Here is a 22,297-nt window from a genome sequence, read left to right as displayed (position 1 = left end):
GATTAAAGCAGGACCATACTTTTCAGCTTTCTCTTCCTAATTATCCCTTACTTTTTATATCATAATACATTATAAATGTGTGTGTAAAGCTGGATTTGACATAGTATTATTAGTATTAGACTACTATTATGAACGACTTAATTGGTGCCATATATAATAATAGTTTAAATATAGAAATAATTTTTTCCGAGAGGAAAATGTCATCCGTGAATCTATTGGAGTAGCATACAAAATTATTACGATGAATATTTTTTATAAGATGACATGATGGTGTATTAGTAGTGGCTAGACCATAATTTTCGGGTATGTCAATTGTTTCATATTAACACTTGGATTAGTATTACCTTTTATGTCCATTATTAAATAAAAAAGGATTAAAGTAAAATTCAATAATTTATCTTGTATAGGGGGCCCATGTCAGAGTTCTTTAGGTTTATTTTTCTGACAACGAACTTTTCAGTGTCTTAATCATATGTTTCCCAATAATAATAAATCACTCAGGCAGATAGATCTAAAGTAAATCTGCAATGTACTGGTTTTTTTTTGGTTCTTGTATAAACAAAAGTGTACACTCTTCTTATGTACGTACAACAATGATCCTAAGTTCGGCCATAATCTAGAGCAAAATTTGAGTTGATGTTTGTTTGTGTCATTAGTTTGATTATACATATATTATTATTGAGAATAGTCTCATTGAAAAATACAAAAAAATAGTTTGCCAATTACAATCTCATTTGAACTATACAGCTAGAATAATTGAAACAACGAAAATACTCTTCACCTATCAAGAACTATCTACGACAAATTTCAATATTATATGTTCTAGGAACATAATCTCTTAAATTGTGATATGAAATATCCATGGGGGAACAAGATAAAAAATCAGTGGTGACTCTACTATAAAGTTTTTGCATGGATGGTTTTTGTGAAAAGATAATTCAAAGTGGGTAACACAACTCCGGGATTCCTTACTATCAACCGTAATTTCATATGCTGTAACACATACTTTTTCTTTTATTTTATTTACAAAATTACTTCAACTAGGATCTTTTAAAATAGCTAATGGTGGACCAACATTAGAAATGTATATCTCTTAACTCGCTCTCTTATTGAACTGAACCTATTGTGGATAAGTTTAGTTTATCACTTTTGACTTTCATTTGCGTAAATTCACGAAGAATATGAATGAACCATGTTACAAGCCATAGAGAACAAAACTTTATATATCTGTTTCTGTTTCGAGCATGAACAATTTCCAATCAGTAATAGTCTAACTCTAATCGATAAAGCACTATTTTAACATTTTGGATGAAGGATCACAATCAGACATCATACAACGAAGCAGCAAGTGAAATAGAAAAATTCATGAGACACAGCTTCAGCTTTTAGCACGGACTCCTCTACTGAAATATTTGCTCAATTTCGCCTGGCAGGTTTATCACAATCTCTGCGTATGCTGCAATGAACAAAAAGATAGACACACCGTAAAACAAAAACAAAAAAAACATCACTCAAAACACATCGGTGTAAAGTAGATATACCTTCAGGTAGTGATTGGATTCGTAAAGCATCCTCGGCAAAAAAAAATCGCACAGGAACTGTTTGATTTCCAGGGCTTGTACACTGTCTCTTCGACTGACGATGCATTGGCCAAGCTAGAACTCTCACTTTTGTCGGCAGTTCACTCAGAAGATCTCCATATCTCAGGCTCACCATCACCTTGCTTCAATGCAGAATGTTTTTTTAAAGATAAAATTAAAAAAGCTATAACAACAGAATCATATGGATCCATGAAATTGCTCACCATTCACAATCATCTACGGAAAATTCAATCATGTGGTAAGGAAGACTGTTATAAAGCTCACTGATCTGATTTCCATAGAGCTCGTTCATAAGCCGGACCTACAATAAAATAAGGAGAAGCATCCTGGTTAACCTGTATAATTTACGAGTTTCCTAACGCTTTTAATGCATATTTCACCAACGTTGGTTATAACAACACAACAAGCATACTCACACCAGATTATCTGGTTCAGTCTTTCATTTTCATTCTAAAATAAATCCATCTAAAAATTATTTAATATCCTAATCTAACAAGGTTGATGATACATTATTGCTGAAATTCTCTTACTTTGTGTTAACAGGTCACATGATTTTAGTACCAATTTCATTTCTATCTAGAGATCATATTGATGCGTTTTTACTGAGAAAACAAAAAAAAAAATCAAAGAAGAAGCCAACAGGTTAAAAATTTAAGAGGAATGAACCAAAAGAACAAATTAAAAGGCCAATCTGACAAGCACAATCTAGATTGTTGACAAACCTGTTCCTTCCTTTCCACATATGCTTGCAGAAGATCCCCAACATTATCGATGAATTTCTGACATCCAAAAATTTTAAACGAGAAAAATATAAGAAACAAAGAAGGGGGAAAACTGAAGATCGGGTGCAACAACGTCTAAGCAAGTTGAATCTCGATAATAGATCCAATAACCATGCTTACCTTAGCATTCGAACAAAGAAGATCATTTTCCAAGTCATGTAGTGGCAAAAAGAAAGGAATTGTGTGCTCAAGTACAATCATCTTCTCCAAAAACGACTTGGTCTCAAGCACACAGTGGTAAACCTCGTAAGTTTCTCCTGTATAAAAAAATGATTAAATTATCATATACAGGAAGGGTAAAAGGTTAGGAAAAGTCCCAATGTCTTCATTTACATAGAAATATGGAGACGAAACAGCTAACTCTCTTACAGTAGAAGGTAAGAAACTTCTGTAGAAAAACTCGTTATGATGACTGCCAATAACTTTTGTAAACCAAAAAAAAACACTTAGAACTTGTTGAAAAATGCCAATTCTAGTTTAAAATACCTGCAAGCGATATTACATACTGTATTCCAATTCTCGCTCCCTCGAGGCAACATATCAACTGTTTGATAAAAAAATCAAATATATAAGCAAAAGAGGATAGGGTATCAATCCAAAGTGAGAGGTCACTCCAAACTTAAGATTAGCCTGGTGTCAGCGAAAACTATAAATCAGGAAAGATTATAGCAACCACAAAATTTGGGGAAAGACAACAATCAACACTCTCCAACAAATTTATACAAGTATACTTGGTTTGATTAGTTCTATCATATAGGCAAACATTGCATCAGGCCAAGATGAGTGCGCAAAACTATAGGTTTACTTGGACTATCCAGAGCTTTCTACTGCCATATGGTTTTATGATGTGGCTTTTAGTATATCTTCTTTAGGGGGTATCCTGAAAAATCATGGTAAAATCTGTGCTATCTAGACAAACAGACCTTGGGTACAATCAAATTCAACTTTCTACAGAAGAATTTTGTAAGAATGAAAGACCTGTGAAGTACCTTATTTCCTACTCTGTAAGTAACTCGCTCTTCAGGATGAGAAACTAGTGCATAACCGGCATTACCGTTATCTGCCTTTCTGTCGGCCTCCATATGCACCTACACAGTTCATGTTCAAGTTCAGGAAAGAGTCAATAAGATCAACAAATGAAAAGAAAAAAGCTGGCACAACAGATTTCATAACACAAAGAAAATAAAACACTTTTCATCAGAACGACATAATTGATCTAGATCTGCCCATATTAAAGTGTCTACAAAGCCCTCAACCAGATACCAAGGTCTGGAACACCTCTTTTTAAAGTACACACAATGATGATGAATGCCATACCCGTTCCCTTAACGTGGCCAAGAAACCATCATTCCAATCTTCCCCATCTAAGCACACTTCTGCACAGGAGAGGAGACAATACCGCATTTGATTAAAATAGATACATGGATGAGCGTATACTTATGAAACAAAAAAAATACAGCCATGCAGATGACTGATCCAATTCTGCAAATCAGCTATCCATACCCACCCTGACTTTGGGATGCCCGTGCGGCTTCAAATTCTTTGTTCAAGCGATCAAATATTGTCTTATCAGAGTCCCTAAAAATGAATGATTACCAAATACAAAGTTAACAAATAAAAAAATATCGAGAAGTGAAGTATACAGCTCAGAAGCGTATTTCCTACCTAGCAAGACGGTTTGTCAATTCTCGATGCCTCTCGAGAAGACTTGAGACTAGAAAAAGAGCAAAGAAATTGACTAATCATCACCAAAACTTTTAGACAAAAAAAAAAAGGATCTGAACCACAACAAAAGCTGTAACTCACATCTTGCTCGTGTTGCATCCAGTCGGATATCTTGGTCCACCGAAACAATCTAATTGCAACAAACGCAAATGTTACCTTTTCAAGGTAAAAAATTGAAAAAGGGGAAACAAAACAGGGAAGGGGAAGGGTGTGTTGTTTACCATTTCTCCCATCTTTGCTTTCAGAGAAGTCCCAGTTGACCAAGCTCCTGCCAAAAAGCAGAGAAGTTGATTATCAATCTCTACACCAAATTTTCTATTTGCATACGAAATTTATCAGTAAGAACCACACTGCATACAAGAACCATATAAAAGTCAAAAACGAAGGTGACAAGACTCCCCAAATCTGATTTTTTTTTTTTTTTGTTAGAGTCTATTAATAAAAGAAATAGCAACAACATAAACACGAGTGAGAAGCAAAACCCTAAAGCGGCCAAATCAACAAGGAGTTATTATTACTTGAGAAATCGAACCGGCAGCGAAATCACGATTTCAGCTCAGATATATACACACGGAAACGAAATTTAACAGAAACGAGGCTGAATTAGATACTCTATCATGCCTCTAATCAAAAGATATTGTTTCATGGATTTACAGCAAATTTGGCGCAGCATCCCCAAACATAAAACGAAGAGTAATTACTCCAAAACCAAAACAAATATAAAAAGGAACGAATAAAATACTCACCGACGGCAGCGAGTAGAAATAACAAGTGAGATTGGCGGCGGGAGACTGTTTAAGCAGCGGCGGATAGTGTGTACGGACGTCGGAAATTTTGATTTCGCCCGGAGAGATCGTAAAATCTCAACCGCGAAATAAGAGAGGAGAAAATCAGGAAAATAAGAATCAATTTATTTGATTTCGTTTTCTAGCGAGCGATATAACCGGGTTTGGTTATGCCGTTAGAGTGATAAAATACTCCGGTCTAATGTCGAAACCACATATCCCAAAACTAGCAAATTAGATTTGAATCTGATTCATCATGTCGTTTAAAGGCGAAATAGTTGGGTCTTATAAAAGCCCATTAAGAAAAATCTTATCCAATAGCAAAGTCCATAAGCGAAACTTCCTTTGATATGGCGAGCGCCGTCATCTCCGCTGCGTTTCGATTCCCGTTCGTTACCCGCCGACTCTCTAATACGGCGCCGCGAATTAGGTTTTGTCATTCCACGATCCGGTCTTCTCATTCAACGATCCGGTTTGCTCATCACCGAAGAAGATTCACAACGGCTTCTTCTTCATCTATGAGCCAACAACAGACTGGAGACATCGTCGATGCATCCAGCAACGACGAGAACTCGGCGAAGAATCCCGACGACGTCGTGGTGCAGTACGTGGTACTCCGAAGAGATCTAATCGATTCGTGGCCACTCGGGAGCGTGGTAACACAGGGATGCCACGCGTCTGTAGCGGCGATCTGGTCGTTCAAAGACGATCCGATTACTCTTCAGTATTGCGATCCGCAGCACATTGATTCTATGCACAAGGTTGGTTACTCCGTGTGAAACGCTAATATTAGAATTTTGTGACGGAATCAATGGTGGATTAATCAAACGCGTTTTTAAAATTGTTGGTGGTTAGGTTACGTTGGAGGTTAAAGGTGAAACACAGATGATGAATTTGTCAGAGAAGTTGAAATTAGGAGGAATCTCTCATAAGCTATGGATGGAGCAGCCTGAGAATATTCCGACTTGTATCGCCACGAAGCCTTATCCCAAATCTCAAGTCTCTTCTTTCTTCAAGAAGCTCAAGCTTTGCAAGTGATCACTCTTTGTTCTCCTAAATCCCAATTTCTTAAAAATCTCATTTTCTTCATAATTATGATTCATACATATATACTGAGAAAATTATAGAACAGTAGACATGTTCTTTTGTTCTGTTACAAACGTTTACAAACACGATACACAAAACAAGTAAGAAATTTGGGTATTTACAAAAGTAGAAATGATCTCTTCGGAGGAAGTGGAAGGTTTTTTTTTTGTGTGGTGGGTTTCAGCCATGGACGACGAGGCGTTTACCGCAAGTGGAACAGAGATGGCGACGTTTGTTTTTATTAGAGAGAGGAACGAAACAGAATCTCCATTGGCTATTAACGTCAACCACTTGAACCGCTCCGCCGCAATACGGACACGCTCCAGGAGCTGCGTACCTTCCGATCACCCTCTCGTCTTGATCGCACACAAACACCAAACACATCCTTCTTCTTTTTCTTGCTGTTTCTTCCCTTCTAGACAAAGCCAAATTATGGAATCGTTGTTTCCGCGTGAATAAAGGTTTGAGCGTGGATGATATTTATAAACATATAAGCCTCCACGGAATTTAGGATATTTGTTTCCGCGTTATAAAAAAGGTTGCAAGTTTCGAAATTTAGGAGTTCCAGAAAAATATATAGCTTAATCTAGAAGCAATTTTGGATTAGGAGAACTGAAAAAGTCAAAACTCACGTCATCGTTGAATATAAATATATTGGGCTTTAAAATTAAAGCCTAAGGCCCAAATTTGCGACGATAAGTGATAATTGGTTCGACCCGGCAATGTCAGTAAAACTGGACTAATCGATCGTTATCGCGCGATTCAGATTCTCTGACTGACGTTATCCATCAATGGCGGATGGGTAGCTTCCTTCTTCCCGTCTCCTTTGAAGATGATGTATCGGGTTTTAGCTATTTCTAATCTATTCACTCCTCTCCCTTCACTTAAATCCTCCTCCTTTGTTCCGACGCGACGGTGTTATCCTCGCAGAGCTACTCCTTACTCCAAGCGTATCAATCTCAAGCCTCTCACCTCTCGCATCGTGCTACTCACGCGCCGTCATCAGCTTGGCCAGATCGTGGAGGAGGTTGAAGCTGCTAAGAAACGTTATGGGAGGCTTAACACAATCGTTATGAACTCAGTTCTCGAAGCTTGCGTTCACTGTGAAAATATCGATTTAGCTCTTCAGATGTTTCATGAGATGGCGGAACCTGGTGGAATTGGAGTCGACTCTATTAGTTACGCCACTATCTTGAAGGTGGTTTTATTGGTTCTTTCATCTAATTTTGAATTTTGATTTCGTGTAATTTGATTTTGGAATCGTTTGTTTTGGTGAAGGGATTGGGGAAAGCTCGGAGGATTGACGAAGCGTTCCAAATGCTAGAGTCTATAGAGCAAGGAACTGCTGCTGGGAATCCCAAGTTGTCATCATCTCTTATCTATGGTCTGCTTGACGCTCTGATCAATGCTGGTAAGACTCTCAAGCTGTAAAATTTTATAGGCTTCAGCTAGTCTTGTCTACGTAATCTTGGTGTTAGTGAATTGGAAATATCATGGGTTGAAGCTGATTCAAAAACACTTGATATTGCTCTAGTGCAGGAGATTTACGTCGTGCTAATGGTCTGCTTGCAAGATATGATATTTTGCTTCTAGAGCATGGAACCCCGTCAGTTCTCATTTATAACTTGTTGATGAAGGTATTTCTTTACGCATAGTTGCATTTAGGCTCAGAGGGAGCATCGTCATTGGTGTGTATGTCTTCTTTCTTTTGCCTTAGGATTTTTTCTTGTTATATATATTTCAGGGCTATGTCAACTCAGAATCTCCACAAGCTGCAATAAGTTTGCTAGATGAAATGTTACGCCTTAGATTGGAGCCTGATAGGTTGACCTACAATACTTTGATCCATGCCTGCATCAAGTGTGGTGATTTGGATGTGGCTATGAAGTTTTTCAAGAATATGAAGGTCACACATGTGTATTTAAAAAGGCCAGTTTTATACTCCCAAGTGTTACTCAGTAGTAGTACTGGGGTAGAGCTTGGCTCATGTTAATCATGATGTCTTGGTTTTGAATTCAATTCAGGAGAAAGCAGAGGAATATTACGACGATTTTCTTCAGCCAGATGTTGTAACATACACCACTTTGGTGAAGGTGAGCCACCAATCTGTGGATCTCTTTACATATGCTTAGTACTCTTTTTTTTTTCTTTTTCTTCTCTATGCTTTATCAAGTTCTGCTTTTGCTGATGATTTCTACTTGTTAGGGATTTGGGGATGCGAAGGATCTGTTATCACTGCAGGAAATATATTTGGAAATGAAATTGTGTGATAATGTGTTCATTGACCGAACTGCTTTTACAGCAGTAGTTGATGCTATGCTAAAGTGTGGTTCAACTAGCGGTATGTTACAATGATTGCTGTTACATTATTGCTGTTTTCATCATCCTTGGAGTATTTCCTTAGGGTCTTTATTGAATATGTTCACAGGGGCCCTTTGTGTGTTTGGTGAGATATTAAAGAGAAGTGGAGCTAATGAAGTCTTGCGGCCAAAACCTCACTTGTACCTGTCTATGATGCGAGCGTTTGCTGCCCAAGGGGATTATGGAATGGTGAGAAATCTGTATCTTCGCTTGTGGCCGGATTCCTCAGGAATAATCTCCAAGGCGGTTCAACAAGAAGCTGATAATCTTCTGATGGAAGCAGCTCTCAATGCTGGCCAGGTATTCAAGAATTAGATAAACTCTCTGGTTTTGCGCCTTCAAGTGAATGGAAAGTCTTTTTGTTTTATCCTTTATATGGTGTCTATCTCTCTCTGATGATACCTGCTACTCTGGTACTGATTCTGGGTCCTTAATTTATTGTCTGGACTATTTTTCAGCTCGAGGAGGCCCTAGGGATTCTCTCTAGTATCGTTAGAAGGTGGAAGGAAATACCTTGGACGACTAGTGGAGGCATGGTATGATGTGAAAAGTTATTTGCAGACGTTAGATATATGTTTTGGTAGACGGTTATGTCCGATGAAACCTTAGTTGGGTGGTTTTTGTTCAACCGCAGGCTGCTGTCCGCCTAGAAACATTGTTGGGGTTTTCCAAGTCTATATTGCGTCCACATCTACTTAGAAAGGTATAGATAAACTATTTCCGACACTCTCTATTCTTACAAATGATCTACTTAGTAAGGTATAGTCGTATAGATTAACCATTTCCCACACTCTATTCTTAGAAATGGGGGTTCGCTGTGCTTTCCTCAACAAACAGCGAAGATTTTGGTAATTAATAACATATATTGACTCAGGTGATACCAAGTGAACCAATAGAAAGCATTATGATTCAATTTGAAGCCACTCGGCCTCTGCTAGGCACTCTGCAATTGAAGAATGTTGTCATGCGGTTTTTCAAGGAGGAAGTTGTACCAATTGTAGATGACTGGGGAAGCTGCATAGGCCTTTTGCATCGGGAGGATTGCAACAAGGTGAGTTCAACTACATCTTGTTCTGCTTCAGAACCTGTTGACATAAAAAAAATAATGATAATTGATAGATTTTGAACCTTTAATTATTCTCTCGTAGCTTGATGCGCCATTGGTCTCAATGATGAGAAGTCCACCCACATGTGTGAGTACAACAACATCAATTGGGCGTGTGGTAGATCTCGTTTTGGAGAAGAAACTGAAGATGGTAATAGTTGTTCAATGCGGAAATCTTAGTGGGAGCGGTTATAGCTCAAAGACAGTAGGAGCATTTACAAGAGCACAATTGTATCGGCTATTTGAACAAGAACAAAAGCTGCTTTAGTAGATGTAAGTTATATAATATTGCTTCTTATAAGAGTTAGTTCTTTCAAATTGTTAGATTGTCACGATTTTGCATATGTAAGTCTCTTCGGTTAAAGAAAAAACAACGAAGCTGATGAGTAGTTCATGTTCACAGGCAAAAACCATATAATTCATAGTCCAACATTGATACTAGACGAAAACAAGAAAAAAAAAAGTATAGCAAGAAACAATAAAAAAAACACTGACAAAAGAAAGCTAATAATAAGATGCAGTTGCTATGTTTGCATGTGATATGATGCAGATGTAGATCACTTAGATGCAGCAGTTTCATAGTCAATAACGGTTTGAAAGGCTCCAGCAAGAGCCAAGACCTTGTTCTTCTTCGAGTTCTCCTGCATCTTACTTGCTATTACATCGTTGTAGGCAGTTGGAGATTCCTTCTTTCCTTGCACCACTTCCTTCTTTGTTCCTTCCTCTGCTACTTCTTCTACTTGAGCCTCTGTTTCTGTTGTTTCTTCTTTCGATTTGCTGCTTTCGCTCTCTTCTTCTTTAACTTCTGGTTCTTCCTGTTCCTCTTCCTTACTTTCTTCGATGTTCGCAGCTTCTTTTATATCTGTACTAGTAGCAACTGTCTCGATGTTCTTCTCCTCATCAACTTTCTCTTTAATTTCATCCTCGTCTTCGCCTTTTTCTTCTTGGGTGCTCTCTGGCTCTTTCAGCTCCTCTGTTTGTTCTTCGGTTTTCTCATTGATCAGTTCTTCTTTTTCTTCTTCTGTGGAGGCAGCCACTGGACTGGTCTCCTTCTCTTCACCGGCTTCATCTGGTTGTGCAAGCTGATCTTTGTCTTCCTCTTTTGTTTCGTCTTTGAGGTCAGAAGTGTCTACATTGGTCTCCACCTTGACAATCTCCTGTTCGTCCTCATGAGCAGGCGCACGAGGCGACGATTCCGGGGTAACCTCTTTACTCAAAGATTTCTTTGGAACATTCTCAGAACCTTCCTTTTTGCTCTGAGAAGAACAGCTACCGTTTAGTCCGCTCTTCTTTACCCCAGAAGATCCTCTTGTAGCCACAGGAGGCGATTTGACCGTACTGCTTCCTCTGAGACCGCCTCTGCTGCTTCCATGGAAAGATGTAGAACGCAGACCAGTGACAGGCTTCTCTCTTGGAACCGCGGGTCTTTCCCGTGGGTGTGCTGCAGCAGAGGTATGGAGAGATTTGTGGGGTGCTGAAGTTGACGGAGAAGTCAAAGAGGAAGGAGGACGATCAAAGGATCGTCTACGAAGAAGCTTCTGATTGTCTTCGACAGCGTTGTTGTTCTTCCTCAAGAACTTGACCGGGTCAGGTCTCGAGCTGATTGTTGGTTTCAGGTAATTGGGCAAAGGCTTCTCGATTGTTTTCCGATCAGATCCATCAGCGTTAGCTTCAGGTTCTGATGATGAGACCGGCTTTGGCTTTCTGCCTAGAGATCTTGATCTGGTGAGGTTTTTGTTGTCCGGTTTCGTTTTCGTTGTACTAGACGTCGTTGCCATTATCAAAAAAAATCAAATAACGACCTGAGACGCTACCTATAACAACGTACGATCAGAAGAAGAACAAATATTACAGATCATTTCAGAAGAGTTCTCAAATAAGTAGCCAGCCTTAAACGATTTATAAGAATATTATTAACTCAAAACATGAATTACTATGAGAAGAAGAAGATGAATGAATGAATACCTTGAGATCAAAGAAGATGAATTGCTTTTGAATATAGGAGAAAAGGCGTGTATATCAAGGAACGTAATCTCCAAAGTTTTGTGGTTGAAAATTAGGGTTTACTAATTTATTTTTGGAACTCTGTTTTTGTAAACGGAGCTTAAATCTCGCATTTCTTAGGTGGTGGTGGAGATCATGAATCCTCCATCTGTTTATTTGTTCCTAAACAAAATAATACCCAAATTTATAAGTTATAACGATTTCGACCGTTTTGGAGAAACCGTGGCCTTTTGTTTAAGCTAGCTTTTTTCTTTTGTGTGTGTGTTGTTAAAGTACATGTTCTTACAATTAATTAGATGGTAATACATGTCTAAACTTAATTATTATCTTTTTTTGTTTTCTTATAAAAATATTAGCTAATTGTGTAAGGTCAGAAAAAAAAAGGGAGCTAATTGTATTGTTTATTCTTCTATATAATGCTTTACATATATATATTTTTTTTTGTTAAAGGATATAATGCTTTACATATTCAATGGAAAAATATATTATTCCTAATTTAGTATAACAATAGATAACAGTCATATTTTTTCAACAACCCACACATTAGATTAAAAGACTACTCTGTGATTTGTTGCCCAAAAAACAGAATTAACCATTTTTATTTATTTGTTTGTTTGTTGATTATCAATAATAAAATGATATAATAGGTATTTTATCATTTTTCTTCAATGAGATATAATCTAAACATTAAATGAAAATGTCAAAAAAAAAGTATGTAAAAAACAATTGGCTCTATAGAATTTTAGAAAACAAAGAAGTCAAAGATGGGAAATCCAAATTGAGAGATGCATCAGGGCCTTCTATATGTGTCTAAACCCAAACTTGCATACCATATGTAGTACTGATGACACTAGCAAGTAGCAACAAAAGTCTTGGGTGTGGAGAATTCATTACACCTACATTATATGTTTAACTTGAATACTTAGTAATCATCTCCTATGGGAAGACTCTCAGATTAAAATACTTTTAAAACAAAGAAACTTCGATAAAATTTTGTGCCTAGCAATCCTGACATGCACAGTACTTTGATGAACTAATCGAAGATTGGGTCGTATCCGAAAATCAGAAACTCGACCAAGTCATCATTTTTCACCACCGATAAAAAAAAAAGGTACATATATTGATCATTAAAGTTGACGAAAATATATTTCCGAAGATAATCAAGTCAACTTAATCCATTTGTGATAACAAACATGATTGCTTATTTGAAATGAAATGACACATGAAAATGAAAATGCTGCAAAAATAAAGAAGTGCATGCTAAAAAGTGGAGAAAATGTTGTATCCACGCTTTTAAAGACACAAAAGAACCTTTACAGTGCAAGCTTTGTATATGACGACCCTCATTATTAACCTATAATAAGAGTTCTTTTTCCTTGCTTGCTAACAAAAACCCGCATAAGAGTTTCCGACGTGTAGTTCTAAGTCTTTGCCTGTTTGGGAATTCCCTACCTAATTATTCCACGTTCCATATATTTTTGCGAAATTTATTTATCTATTGTTTTATCATTGTCAAATTACAAGAAATTCTATTCATTGTTAGCTCTTTGAATTTTAAAGAAAATTGCTGCTAATGTTTTCTGTAATTAAATATTATTGACTCTTAAATGAAATAACTTGGGTGAATAATTAAGTAGCAACTTGAAAACAAAATTACAGAAAAGCTAAGAATCATTTTTTTTGGGACTGCAGCTAGTAACCGGTCTATTTAGCAACATATATTATAACATGTAGCTATCAAAGTAAGCATTCTTAGGATTATCAGTTTATCATTAGACCTTGTTCGTAGCATGTGCCAAATGTTTGGATACTACACGTTTATACACTTATAAGTTACAACGATTTGTACAAATTTTCACAAAAATCTTTTTCACACCCAAAAAAAAAAATCCAAAATTTGTTATTATCGTAAATAATACAGGATGATAAGTATAAATTATCTTAAACTAGGAAGTATATATATACGTAGGGATGGGGTATCTTGATTTACGCCAAAAAGGACGATACGTTTTGTTACACCTTTCTCGACATTATCAACATCAATAATTTAATTAATCCAAATCCTTTTTATCTAAAAAATTTAATCTCATTTTTTATATAAAAAGTTTAATCTCCTTATTTCTCTAAAAAAATTAATCTCCTTATTTATCTAAAAAGTTTAATTAGGTAAATAAGTTTAATCTCCATTTTTATCTAAAAAGATTGATCTCCTTATTTATCTAAAAAGTTTAATCTCCTTATTTATCTAAAAAGTTTAATCTCTTTATTTATCTAAAAGTTTAATCTAATCCAATCTTGTATAAACTCATATTAATCTCACCCCAAAAAAAAAAAGACAAAATTCGGATACAATTAATTATCTCATTACGTCTAGAATACGTAACACCGCTAACGACAACGGTGTCGTTTTAATTCTTCCTAATACTCTTCCATCTACTGATGACGACGTCAGTATACATCTCTACCGTCCATCTTTAGCTTCCGCTGAACCAAACCCGAAATCAACGGTCCTGATTTCTCTAACTGCTTTATCCACCTCTTTTTTTTTCTTCTCTAAGTTTTAATTAATTAAAAACTTTAATAAACCCCCCACAAAAATTTATTATATAATACATAAATATATATATATATATATATATATCTTCTTCATCTCCTCTCTCTCTTCTCTACTTCGCTCCACGTTTTTTTTTTGTTAATTCACAGACGGCGGAGAGTAATCTCTCGGAAAAGGGATAAAGGTAACGCCGGAAAGTTTTTTTTTTTTTTTGAACTCTCATATACACCAGCTGTAATGGTCGCTCTAAGATGATCTCGGCCAAAACAAAAAAAGTTCAGATTTTTGTATCAGATTCTCTATTGTTGTTCTGTATCTGGATTGATTTTTTCAATTTCACTGTTAGGTTTCGATTTATGTTTACTTGTATAGTTTCTGATCGGAAGTTTTCGAAAGGGCAAATTATGTTTCTTTAATCGTCTCCTCTCTCTCTGTTTAGATTTTTGAAAGAACAAAAAAAAAAAAAAGTGATTTTTTTTTTGGGGGAGAGGTGTTGGTTGTTTGATGGTGAAGCTGAAATCGCGGAGAAAAGGTTCATTGTTGTTTATGGAAAGTCCCGTGTAATTCGAAGTAGCAGACCCTTTCTTTTCTCTTTGGTTTTGGGTCCTTTGGGACCATTAAAGTCTTCTCCTTTTTTCTCTCTTTTTGGTCTTTAGGTTTATGTCCATCTCTCGCTCTCTCTATCTAACAGCTTTGTAGCTTGATGTTTATGATTTATCAAAGTTATAATTAAACACCAGGTGTTTTTTTTTTTTTGCATCTACTCTCATGTTCATACCGTAAGCTTTCTTTTTTTATGTGGTTGTATTTGTGTTTCTCTCACCGTGATGCTTTTTTTTAACTTTCAACGACTTGCTTTTTTTTATTTGGTGGAAGACCATCCTTAAAGCTTTCATGACTTTATTGAAGCTTATTGTTTATTGGTTGGTTGTTTGTTTGGTGTTAGTGGAGGATATACTATTTGATATTAGCTTAGCCCACCTTCACTTTTTAACCAGGTGTTTAAGATTCATTCTTGTTTTGTTTTTTTGTCTGCAGGGGAAGTTTTTGTTTGATTCATGGATGGTTGTGCGGGTAAACGATCAGTTGACCGGTTGGTTGTGCCTCGGAAAGCTAGTAGTGGTCTTGTTCTGCGTGAGAATATGAACAAGAAAGATGGTAAGACTGTTCCTTTCTGCAGCAGGATTGGTTGTAATGCAAAGGTAACTTCCACCAAGAGAACCCGGATTGGCTCTTCGGACGACAATACAAAAGTTGGTCAGCCTCCGGTTCCGTCTTCCTCAAATGGAAAGGAAATCGTTGGGAGTTCATCTCGAACTCCGGTTGGATTTGGATACTTAAGGAAGCCTGCCAAAGTTACTGCCAAAAGACTGCCGTCATCTAATTTAGACACAGAGTCTTCAGAGACGAGCACTGTTCATGATGATCCAGCTGCAGCAGAGTCTACCCCTCCACGCCAAAAGGCTAAAAGATGCACAACCAATGTTCATTCTCAAAGCGCTGTCTCTGGAGAAGTTGTAATGACAAAGGCAGGAAGCTCAAGTAGAGGTAGAAGTAGTAATCAAAAATCTGAGTTGGGGGCCAGAGATACTCTGACGGGTCTTTCTGTTTCTTCATCTTCGAGTAACAGCGAGCATACTGTAAGAGGCGGTCTTAGCAGGAATAGATTGAGGAACTTGAGTTGCAACTCTGTGTCAGATGTTCTTCCAAGCAACTCAAGCTCGGGGACAAAAATCAGTGTGAGTCAAAAGAAAAAATTTGGTGGAGAGAGCAGCTCCTCTAGCAAAGACAATAAGACTAACGTGTTGGTGCCGAAGCTAAGGAATCAAAATTCTTCTCATGGCAATGGCATCAGAGCTTCTGAAAACGTGTTGAGTTGCGACTCTGTGTCAAATGTTCTTCCAAGTAACTCAAGCTCGGCAACAAAAATCAGTGTGGCTAAAAAGAAAAAATCTGGTGGAGAGAGCTCCTCTAGCAAAGATAATAAGACTAACGTGTTGGTGCCAAAGGTAAGGAATCAAACTTCTTCTCATGGCAGTGGCATCACAGTTTCTGATAACAGAAGGAATCGGATTGTACCAAGTATTAGGGACAACAGTGTTGTTTCAAGTAGTGGTAGGAGATCAGAGCGACTTGAAGCTGTTGCATCCTCTGCTACTTCTCGACAAACGCCTTTTCCTGCTACACCAACCGATCCCAATCCTTCTTTTTCACTTAGTCCCTCAAATAGATACAGTAGGCCAAACAGTAGTACTGGCAGCTTACGTAGAATGATGCCTGGTAGCCCCTCAGAAGCTGATCGTTCACACTCTTTGGTGAACCAGGATGGTTTAAGTCACTACAACATGAATGGAATTGCAGAGGTAGTTTCCGTCACCTTGTTGTCTGATGTCAGTAGAAGCTTTGACATGTTGGTGGGTTGGGATAACACCATACTATTTTGAAATTGTTTCAGGTATTGTTGGCCCTGGAAAGGATTGAACATGATGAAGAACTTACATATGAGGTAATTAACAGCTTGGTCTTTTGATGTGGACATGTTTTGTCCGAGCTTAGAGTTTTTCTGATGTTTTTACTTTCTGTTCTGCTTCTTTTGTCACAGCAATTGGCTTCTTTAGAGACCAATTTATTTTCTAGTAGCATGTTCAGATTCTATGATCAGCATAGAGATATGAGGCTTGACATCGATAACATGTCATATGAGGTTAGTCTTCGATGTTTTACATATTATTATTAATCAAGATATGCTTAAACAGTCAAAACTCTATTAAAGCTAAAATCCTACGAACACAATCTTGCAGGAACTATTAGCTTTGGGGGATAAAATGGGTACAGTGAGCACAGCTCTAAGCGAAGAAGCACTCTCGAGAAGCCTCAAGCAAAGCATTTATCAGGGGACAGATGAAACCGGTGCCATTTCTTTGGTTAAGAATGATGATATCAAGTGCAGTATTTGCCAGGTCTGTATATTCTCTCTACTTTTATCCCAAACTGGGTTTGTCTAGTTACTGAGCTGAAATAGGACAATGTAGTATTAAGGGTTTTCGTGAAAACGAAGAAGAGGTTAATGTTCTTAAATACATGCAGGAAGAATATGTTGATGGAGATGAAGTAGGGACTATGCCATGTCAACACATGTACCACGTGAGCTGTGTGCAACAATGGCTGCGGATGAAGAATTGGTGCCCAATCTGCAAAACCTCTGCGGAAGAGGAGAAGTCGGTTTAGTGATTATACCAAATTGTCAATAGCAACCTTTAGCTTTGTGGGATGATTCCAAGATGATGCAGATACATTGCTTTTTATTCACCAAGTGCTTGTCTCTACATCATCTTGCTCTCTCTCTCTCTCTCTTTTCTCTTGTACATGCAACAATATCTTTCTTTTGAACCAATTGGGGTACAAATGGGTAAATAAGATCAGGTTACAGTTTCCTTCTCAACTTTCGTTTTGAGCCTCAAAATCTTTTTGGTTTATACAAACTACTCTTCAGGCTACACTGTTACTGAGAATCCTATATATCAATTTCACTTCAAAAGTGCCACAAGTTTATTTACATTAATTTGCAGAAACAAAACATTGTGTATTTGAGGAATTGTTGATTTATACCTTCCAACTACTCTCGCCTCTCTTTCGCACTTAGTTATACCTTAGGGAGATAATACAATGTCATAGTGACATCTATAGAATATAGCAAACAAAAATACTCATTTTGAAGAAAAAGGTTTTATTGTGTTTTAAACACCTCAAAGACAAAAATTGGATAATTGTGTATTGCAGTCAAAACTTGGGAAGATTCAATTTCTAATGAACATGTAAAATCTTACAACACAAAAGAGGCTTTTATGAGTCTTGGATAATTCGAGTAACTTTTCCCATAGCGACAGTTCTTCCCGATGATCTAAGGAACACTCTTCCAAGAGCTCTACTTTCGGAGAATGTCTCCACACAAACTGGATTTTGGAGACTAACCTGCAGTTACAACAAAAATTGACAGATCGATATCAGTTTTTTTTTTCTCTCTCTTTTTTTTGGTAATATTTCCCACAGAAGTCAAAATGAGATTTTCAAACCTCAAGCATGGCACTCTGTTTAGCAGTTAGACAACGAGGAGACTTCTTTGTTGGCTGCCCTGTTTTGGGATCAAGCATTGCCACAAGCTTCACAACTGTTGCTGCTTCCTTTGCATGATGCACATGAAACTCCAACTATAACGTTTTCATTTTTCAATGGAAAAGATCAGAAAACATGGGACGAATTATAGAGAATTGAGCAACAGAGAAGCATGCTTTTTTGTTTCGTTTACCTGAGAACCAAGCAAGATGGGTGTGGCACCTTCCAAAACGAGTACCATCAATTCCAAATGAGTTGCTACTGATACAGGGAAATCAGGATGACACAATACGTCTCCTGCCATTACTTGATTTGCATCGATCCCTTGCAAAGCTATCGCTACGTTATCTCCAGCTCTTGCAATGGTGCAAGCCTGAGAGTCACGCTCCAGAGACCGCACAGTTCCTTGATCTCCTGATGGCATAACCATTACCTGGCAGAAATTTTCCAGTGGTGTAAGTAAACAGTCAAAGCAGTTTCATTTGTTTCATCACTCAAGAGACTAGAGGCACATCCACAAGAAAGTATTTCGTTCGAAAGCTAAAGAATATTGTGAAACCTTTCCAAAGCCATACAGTATTGTACACAAAATAGTAATTGGGGGCATTTAATGTTAGAAATTCAATCATGGATTTAGGTTAAGCGAATAGATATGGGAATGAAAGTTAGATTTAGCCACCAGCAAAGTGTCTCCTAAGGTTAGTTCAGGTAGACAAATGGAGAATCACCAATCATGCAACCAAACACATCATGAAACTTGTGTACCTTGGATCCTGACCGAACAGCTCCAGCTTCAAGTTTGCCACATGCAGATACCTGCCCTTGTGAAGTTGATCTTACAGCGTCACATATAGGCATGAGCAGAGGCTTTGAGACGTCTCTATCAGGAGACTTGACAGAGTCAACCGCATCCAATAAACATGGACCATTATACCTGTATTCCAGCAAACATTTAACTATTTCATGGCTTGTTTTAGGCATGTAAGGAAGGTATCATCAGGAAAGAAAAAACAGGAGCTTACCATGAGGATAAGCGGTTGTCAGAGGGAGCTGCCACCAAATTTTGATTTTCCATGGCACTTAAAGGAATCCATGTCAGAGACGAATCCTTAAAACGACAGGTTTGCAAAAAGGATCCAACATGCTGCTTAATCAAATCAAATCTTTCCTTTGAATACCCAACAATATCCATTTTGTTGACTGCAACTATGACTTGCTCCACGCCAAAACCTCTCAGAACACGTGCATGCTCCCTTGTCTGGCCTTTCAGATTATCAAAACCAGCTTCAAAAGCACCGACAGATGCATCTATGACAAGAATCGCGGCATCTGCTTGTGTTGCTCCTGCTATCATGTTTGGAACAAAATCTTTGTGTCCAGGAGAGTCGAGCAAAACAACATGATGTCTTTTGGAATTAAAATAAGCAACAGCCACAGTCATAGTTATTCCTCGCTCCCTCTCTTCAGCACTCTCATCCAATGCCCAGGCATATGCAAAGGACCCTTTGCCCTGATCGGATCAGAAAAGGTAATGTCAAGCAAACAGAGCAGATTCTGAATATTCAAGTCTCTAACATCCAAACAAAAGTACAGGTTACCTGCAACTTTGCTTCTTTCTCATACTTGTGCATTTGCTTCTGAGATATTCTTCCCAACAGATGCAATAATCTACCAGAGAGTGTTGACTTACCAGAATCAACGTGCCCCACCTACAATCAGATTGCAACCATCAGTTATCTGCCTAGACAAAAAAAAAAAATCAATAGATAGTCGCCAGTAATCCGAGAAACTCACAATGGCAAGATTAAGTTGGCTAAGAGCATCTGGTTCTTTGTCAAGAAGCATCCACTCCTCTGGCTTATGCTTAGATTTTGATTTTGGTCTTATAGACTTAATATCGCTGGATTTTTCTGTTTCCCCAGTCAAAGACATCTCGTTCATAGTACCAGTAAGCCTCTCCGACGGCTCCATATATTTGGAGGAAGAACTTGTCTCATTAGACATATCTGTTTTTTCTTTTGGCAAACTTTTGCCTGATTTTATGCCACCCGCACCTCCCTTTGAAAAACTATTATCAAGTTTATCAGGTCTACCTCGGGAGCTTGTTTCTGAACTATCTCCTCCTTTCTTTAAAGGATTATTTTCTGCGCTATCTTGCTTCTCCTTCTGCCTCATGCTAGAATCGCCTGAGCCTTCAGAGTTAAGAACCCAATATTAAATATTGAAAAACTAAACAGAGTAAAAACCCCAAAGAGAATAACTTGGATGAAGCTCCCAAACGAGCTTCCCATATTAATAAGGAAAATAACCCAAAACCAAAAAAGGAAACGAACGAAACAGAAAGATAGGTTCTATTGCAATAAGGCTATAAACTATAAATCCTATTTAGACTTGGACTAGAGCTTGTGTGTTTCCTATTTTCTACGTGAATAGGACTTTCCAAGTCTTAGGTCACTGGATGCATATCAATGCGAGGAAACAAGATGGACTAAAGTAGAAGAGACATTATTATGGTATACAGGCTTCAAGCATCTAAACCGTACAATTTTTCTACAGCATCAAACTCAAAGTGAAAACCAAGTGTGGGTACCTTTTGGACCACTTTTCGTGGATGTCAGTCCATTGGTGACTAAATCATCTGGCGATGGAGCATCAAACTTGAAAGGTGCTATACATAAGTTGAAAACGAAATGTCAGAAAAACGCAATTGCAACGCCACAAATGCAAAGAACCAACTATAGACTCTTAACACAAACAGTTCGTAAACTGAAATCATAAAACACTATCAAACTACAGCAAGTTAACAACCTATACTAACGCAGGAAGTTTTAGAACTAAAAGCCTTGTTGAGATCATGAATATTCCCACAGGAAATTCCAGGCAGAGGTCCCTGTTCCTTCACAAGATTCTTGTTTTCTAGCAGACAAAGAACAGCCTTTTTCGATGTATTAGAAGGGACTGATCCGAAAAGGGACTTTGCCAATTTGGATACCACAGGTTCTTTGCATCTGCCTTCAACTGCATAAAAACACATCTATTCTATAATTAAACACCTAGATTAGCAAAATCAAAAGTATAAAAACCAAAGTCACTCCTTTTTCCAATTAATAAAACCAATAGTTTACCAAGTGACCTCAAAAAAAAACAAAACATACGAGACATATCAGACAGTATGCAATAATTCGTGTATCCTATGCAGAGACAAAGAGAGATTGTATAAATCCAAAGCCTCACTAACACAGATTGAAGATATAGTACCTGTATTCTTATTGATACTTTGGTTTCCGGCCACAGGATGACGAAGAACACCGCAAATATCACACACAAACATACTCTCATCATTATCATATGTACAGATTGCACATCGCCAAAGCCCTTGCTTAGCAGTTTCTTCCTTTGGTACAACAACTTCTTCTTCTTCTTCTTCTGCAGTTTAGGAAAAAACAGGAATTACAAATCATAACCAAGTTAAAAAGAGAGACCATGAACCATCAAAATAAAGGTAATGGGGAAGATGTTTAATACCAGGTCCATCTATATCAATATCGTAGTCATAATCATAAGCATCGTCATCATCATCAAAACCATCATCATAATCATCGAAATTGGATAATCCTTTACGAGGCATCGTTTGTTTCTTCTGCACACAAGTTGGAACAAACAATTCAGAAACTTTAAAAAAGTCTCAACTGTGTTACAAACAACAAACACATCACCTAAAGAACTGAACATAGTCTAACATTAAAAGATAATAAAACAGACATTGACTCAGAAGCAAGAAAGCTCATGCACTTTTGTTTCTGACTTAAACCCACAAAATCCCCACAAGAATCAGAAGTAATGAGAAACAAAGAGAGAATTCTAAACGATGATTTTGAGAATCACAAGAATCAATCCAATTCCAAATTCAATAACTTTGAACATTCAAACAAGAGGATTGATCCACAAAAAAAAACTTACAGAGACTAGTAGTGGTAGTAGTAGAGCAGAATTTGATTCAAGGGAAACGTTCCTTCGAATTCAACTCCTCCTCCGCTCTGTAAATTTGTGCTTTTGATATTCTCAAATTCGTAGCCTTGTTAATTGATGCCGACAAGAAAGGGTCCGGATCTGGGTTTGGGTTCGGATTCGGGTTTCGTTTGGATAGAGTGAGAATATGGAAAAATACAAAAAAAAAAAAA

General features: G+C 37.4%; 7 protein-coding genes across 9 annotated transcripts in view; 3 read left to right on the top strand and 4 right to left on the bottom strand.

Moving 5' to 3' along the window:
- Window positions 1,179-4,986, bottom strand: LOC104769277. Its single transcript, XM_010493444.2, has 13 exons — window positions 4,855-4,986; window positions 4,330-4,376; window positions 4,190-4,238; window positions 4,049-4,097; window positions 3,891-3,961; window positions 3,701-3,759; window positions 3,373-3,471; window positions 2,870-2,927; window positions 2,504-2,640; window positions 2,324-2,380; window positions 1,805-1,902; window positions 1,542-1,723; window positions 1,179-1,456 (listed from the first exon to the last, which is right to left on the bottom strand). The coding sequence occupies exons 2-13, from the start codon at window positions 4,339-4,341 to the stop codon at window positions 1,401-1,403; spliced, it is 927 nt and encodes a 308-aa protein (XP_010491746.1). The 5' UTR covers window positions 4,342-4,376; window positions 4,855-4,986; the 3' UTR covers window positions 1,179-1,400.
- On the top strand, window positions 5,132-6,053 carry LOC104769278 (putative peptidyl-tRNA hydrolase PTRHD1). The gene is made up of 2 exons (XM_010493445.2): window positions 5,132-5,654; window positions 5,749-6,053. Exons 1-2 carry the CDS (start codon window positions 5,244-5,246, stop codon window positions 5,929-5,931), a joined length of 594 nt encoding a protein of 197 aa, XP_010491747.1. The 5' UTR covers window positions 5,132-5,243; the 3' UTR covers window positions 5,932-6,053.
- LOC104769279 lies at window positions 5,958-6,509 on the bottom strand. Its single transcript, XM_010493446.2, has one exon. It carries the CDS (start codon window positions 6,361-6,363, stop codon window positions 6,160-6,162), a length of 204 nt encoding a protein of 67 aa, XP_010491748.1. The 5' UTR covers window positions 6,364-6,509; the 3' UTR covers window positions 5,958-6,159.
- Window positions 6,708-9,837, top strand: LOC104769275 (pentatricopeptide repeat-containing protein At5g10690). Its single transcript, XM_010493443.2, has 11 exons — window positions 6,708-7,177; window positions 7,258-7,390; window positions 7,519-7,616; window positions 7,724-7,885; window positions 8,004-8,072; window positions 8,185-8,320; window positions 8,408-8,640; window positions 8,799-8,876; window positions 8,975-9,043; window positions 9,215-9,391; window positions 9,489-9,837. Exons 1-11 carry the CDS (start codon window positions 6,812-6,814, stop codon window positions 9,711-9,713), a joined length of 1,746 nt encoding a protein of 581 aa, XP_010491745.1. The 5' UTR covers window positions 6,708-6,811; the 3' UTR covers window positions 9,714-9,837.
- On the bottom strand, window positions 9,815-11,685 carry LOC104769274 (glutamic acid-rich protein-like). Its single transcript, XM_010493442.2, has 2 exons — window positions 11,411-11,685; window positions 9,815-11,259 (listed from the first exon to the last, which is right to left on the bottom strand). The coding sequence occupies exon 2, from the start codon at window positions 11,221-11,223 to the stop codon at window positions 10,003-10,005; it is 1,221 nt and encodes a 406-aa protein (XP_010491744.1). The 5' UTR covers window positions 11,224-11,259; window positions 11,411-11,685; the 3' UTR covers window positions 9,815-10,002.
- On the top strand, window positions 14,087-17,445 carry LOC104769273 (probable E3 ubiquitin-protein ligase RHG1A). Its single transcript, XM_010493441.1, has 6 exons — window positions 14,087-14,187; window positions 15,042-16,366; window positions 16,459-16,509; window positions 16,606-16,707; window positions 16,805-16,963; window positions 17,091-17,445. The coding sequence occupies exons 2-6, from the start codon at window positions 15,062-15,064 to the stop codon at window positions 17,229-17,231; spliced, it is 1,758 nt and encodes a 585-aa protein (XP_010491743.1). The 5' UTR covers window positions 14,087-14,187; window positions 15,042-15,061; the 3' UTR covers window positions 17,232-17,445.
- LOC104769272 (HBS1-like protein) overlaps window positions 17,693-22,297 on the bottom strand; it is a 5,976-nt gene continuing 1,371 nt past the window's right edge. The window contains exons 1-12 of one of the 3 annotated variants that reach the window (XM_010493438.2): window positions 22,077-22,255; window positions 21,642-21,756; window positions 21,375-21,542; window positions 20,925-21,134; window positions 20,707-20,784; window positions 19,911-20,308; window positions 19,715-19,825; window positions 19,139-19,626; window positions 18,882-19,050; window positions 18,310-18,549; window positions 18,077-18,211; window positions 17,693-17,975 (exon numbers count right to left, since the gene is read on the bottom strand). In XM_010493438.2, coding sequence (XP_010491740.1) covers window positions 17,847-17,975; window positions 18,077-18,211; window positions 18,310-18,549; window positions 18,882-19,050; window positions 19,139-19,626; window positions 19,715-19,825; window positions 19,911-20,308; window positions 20,707-20,784; window positions 20,925-21,134; window positions 21,375-21,542; window positions 21,642-21,744 — 2,229 coding nt within the window. In that variant the 5' untranslated portion in view covers window positions 21,745-21,756; window positions 22,077-22,255 and the 3' untranslated portion in view covers window positions 17,693-17,846. Of the gene's footprint in view, window positions 17,976-18,076; window positions 18,212-18,309; window positions 18,550-18,881; window positions 19,051-19,138; window positions 19,627-19,714; window positions 19,826-19,910; window positions 20,309-20,706; window positions 20,785-20,924; window positions 21,135-21,374; window positions 21,543-21,641; window positions 21,757-22,076; window positions 22,256-22,297 lie in introns of those variants that run through there. The other 2 variants (XM_010493439.2, XM_010493440.2) reach the window with 2 other exon arrangements.

The sequence above is a fragment of the Camelina sativa genome, chromosome 20 (assembly GCF_000633955.1).
Source record: "Camelina sativa cultivar DH55 chromosome 20, Cs, whole genome shotgun sequence".
NCBI classification, from domain to species: Eukaryota; Viridiplantae; Streptophyta; class Magnoliopsida; order Brassicales; family Brassicaceae; genus Camelina; species Camelina sativa.
The sequence above is the reverse complement of the archived record's forward strand: the minus strand, read 5'-3'. Positions and strand labels throughout refer to the sequence as shown.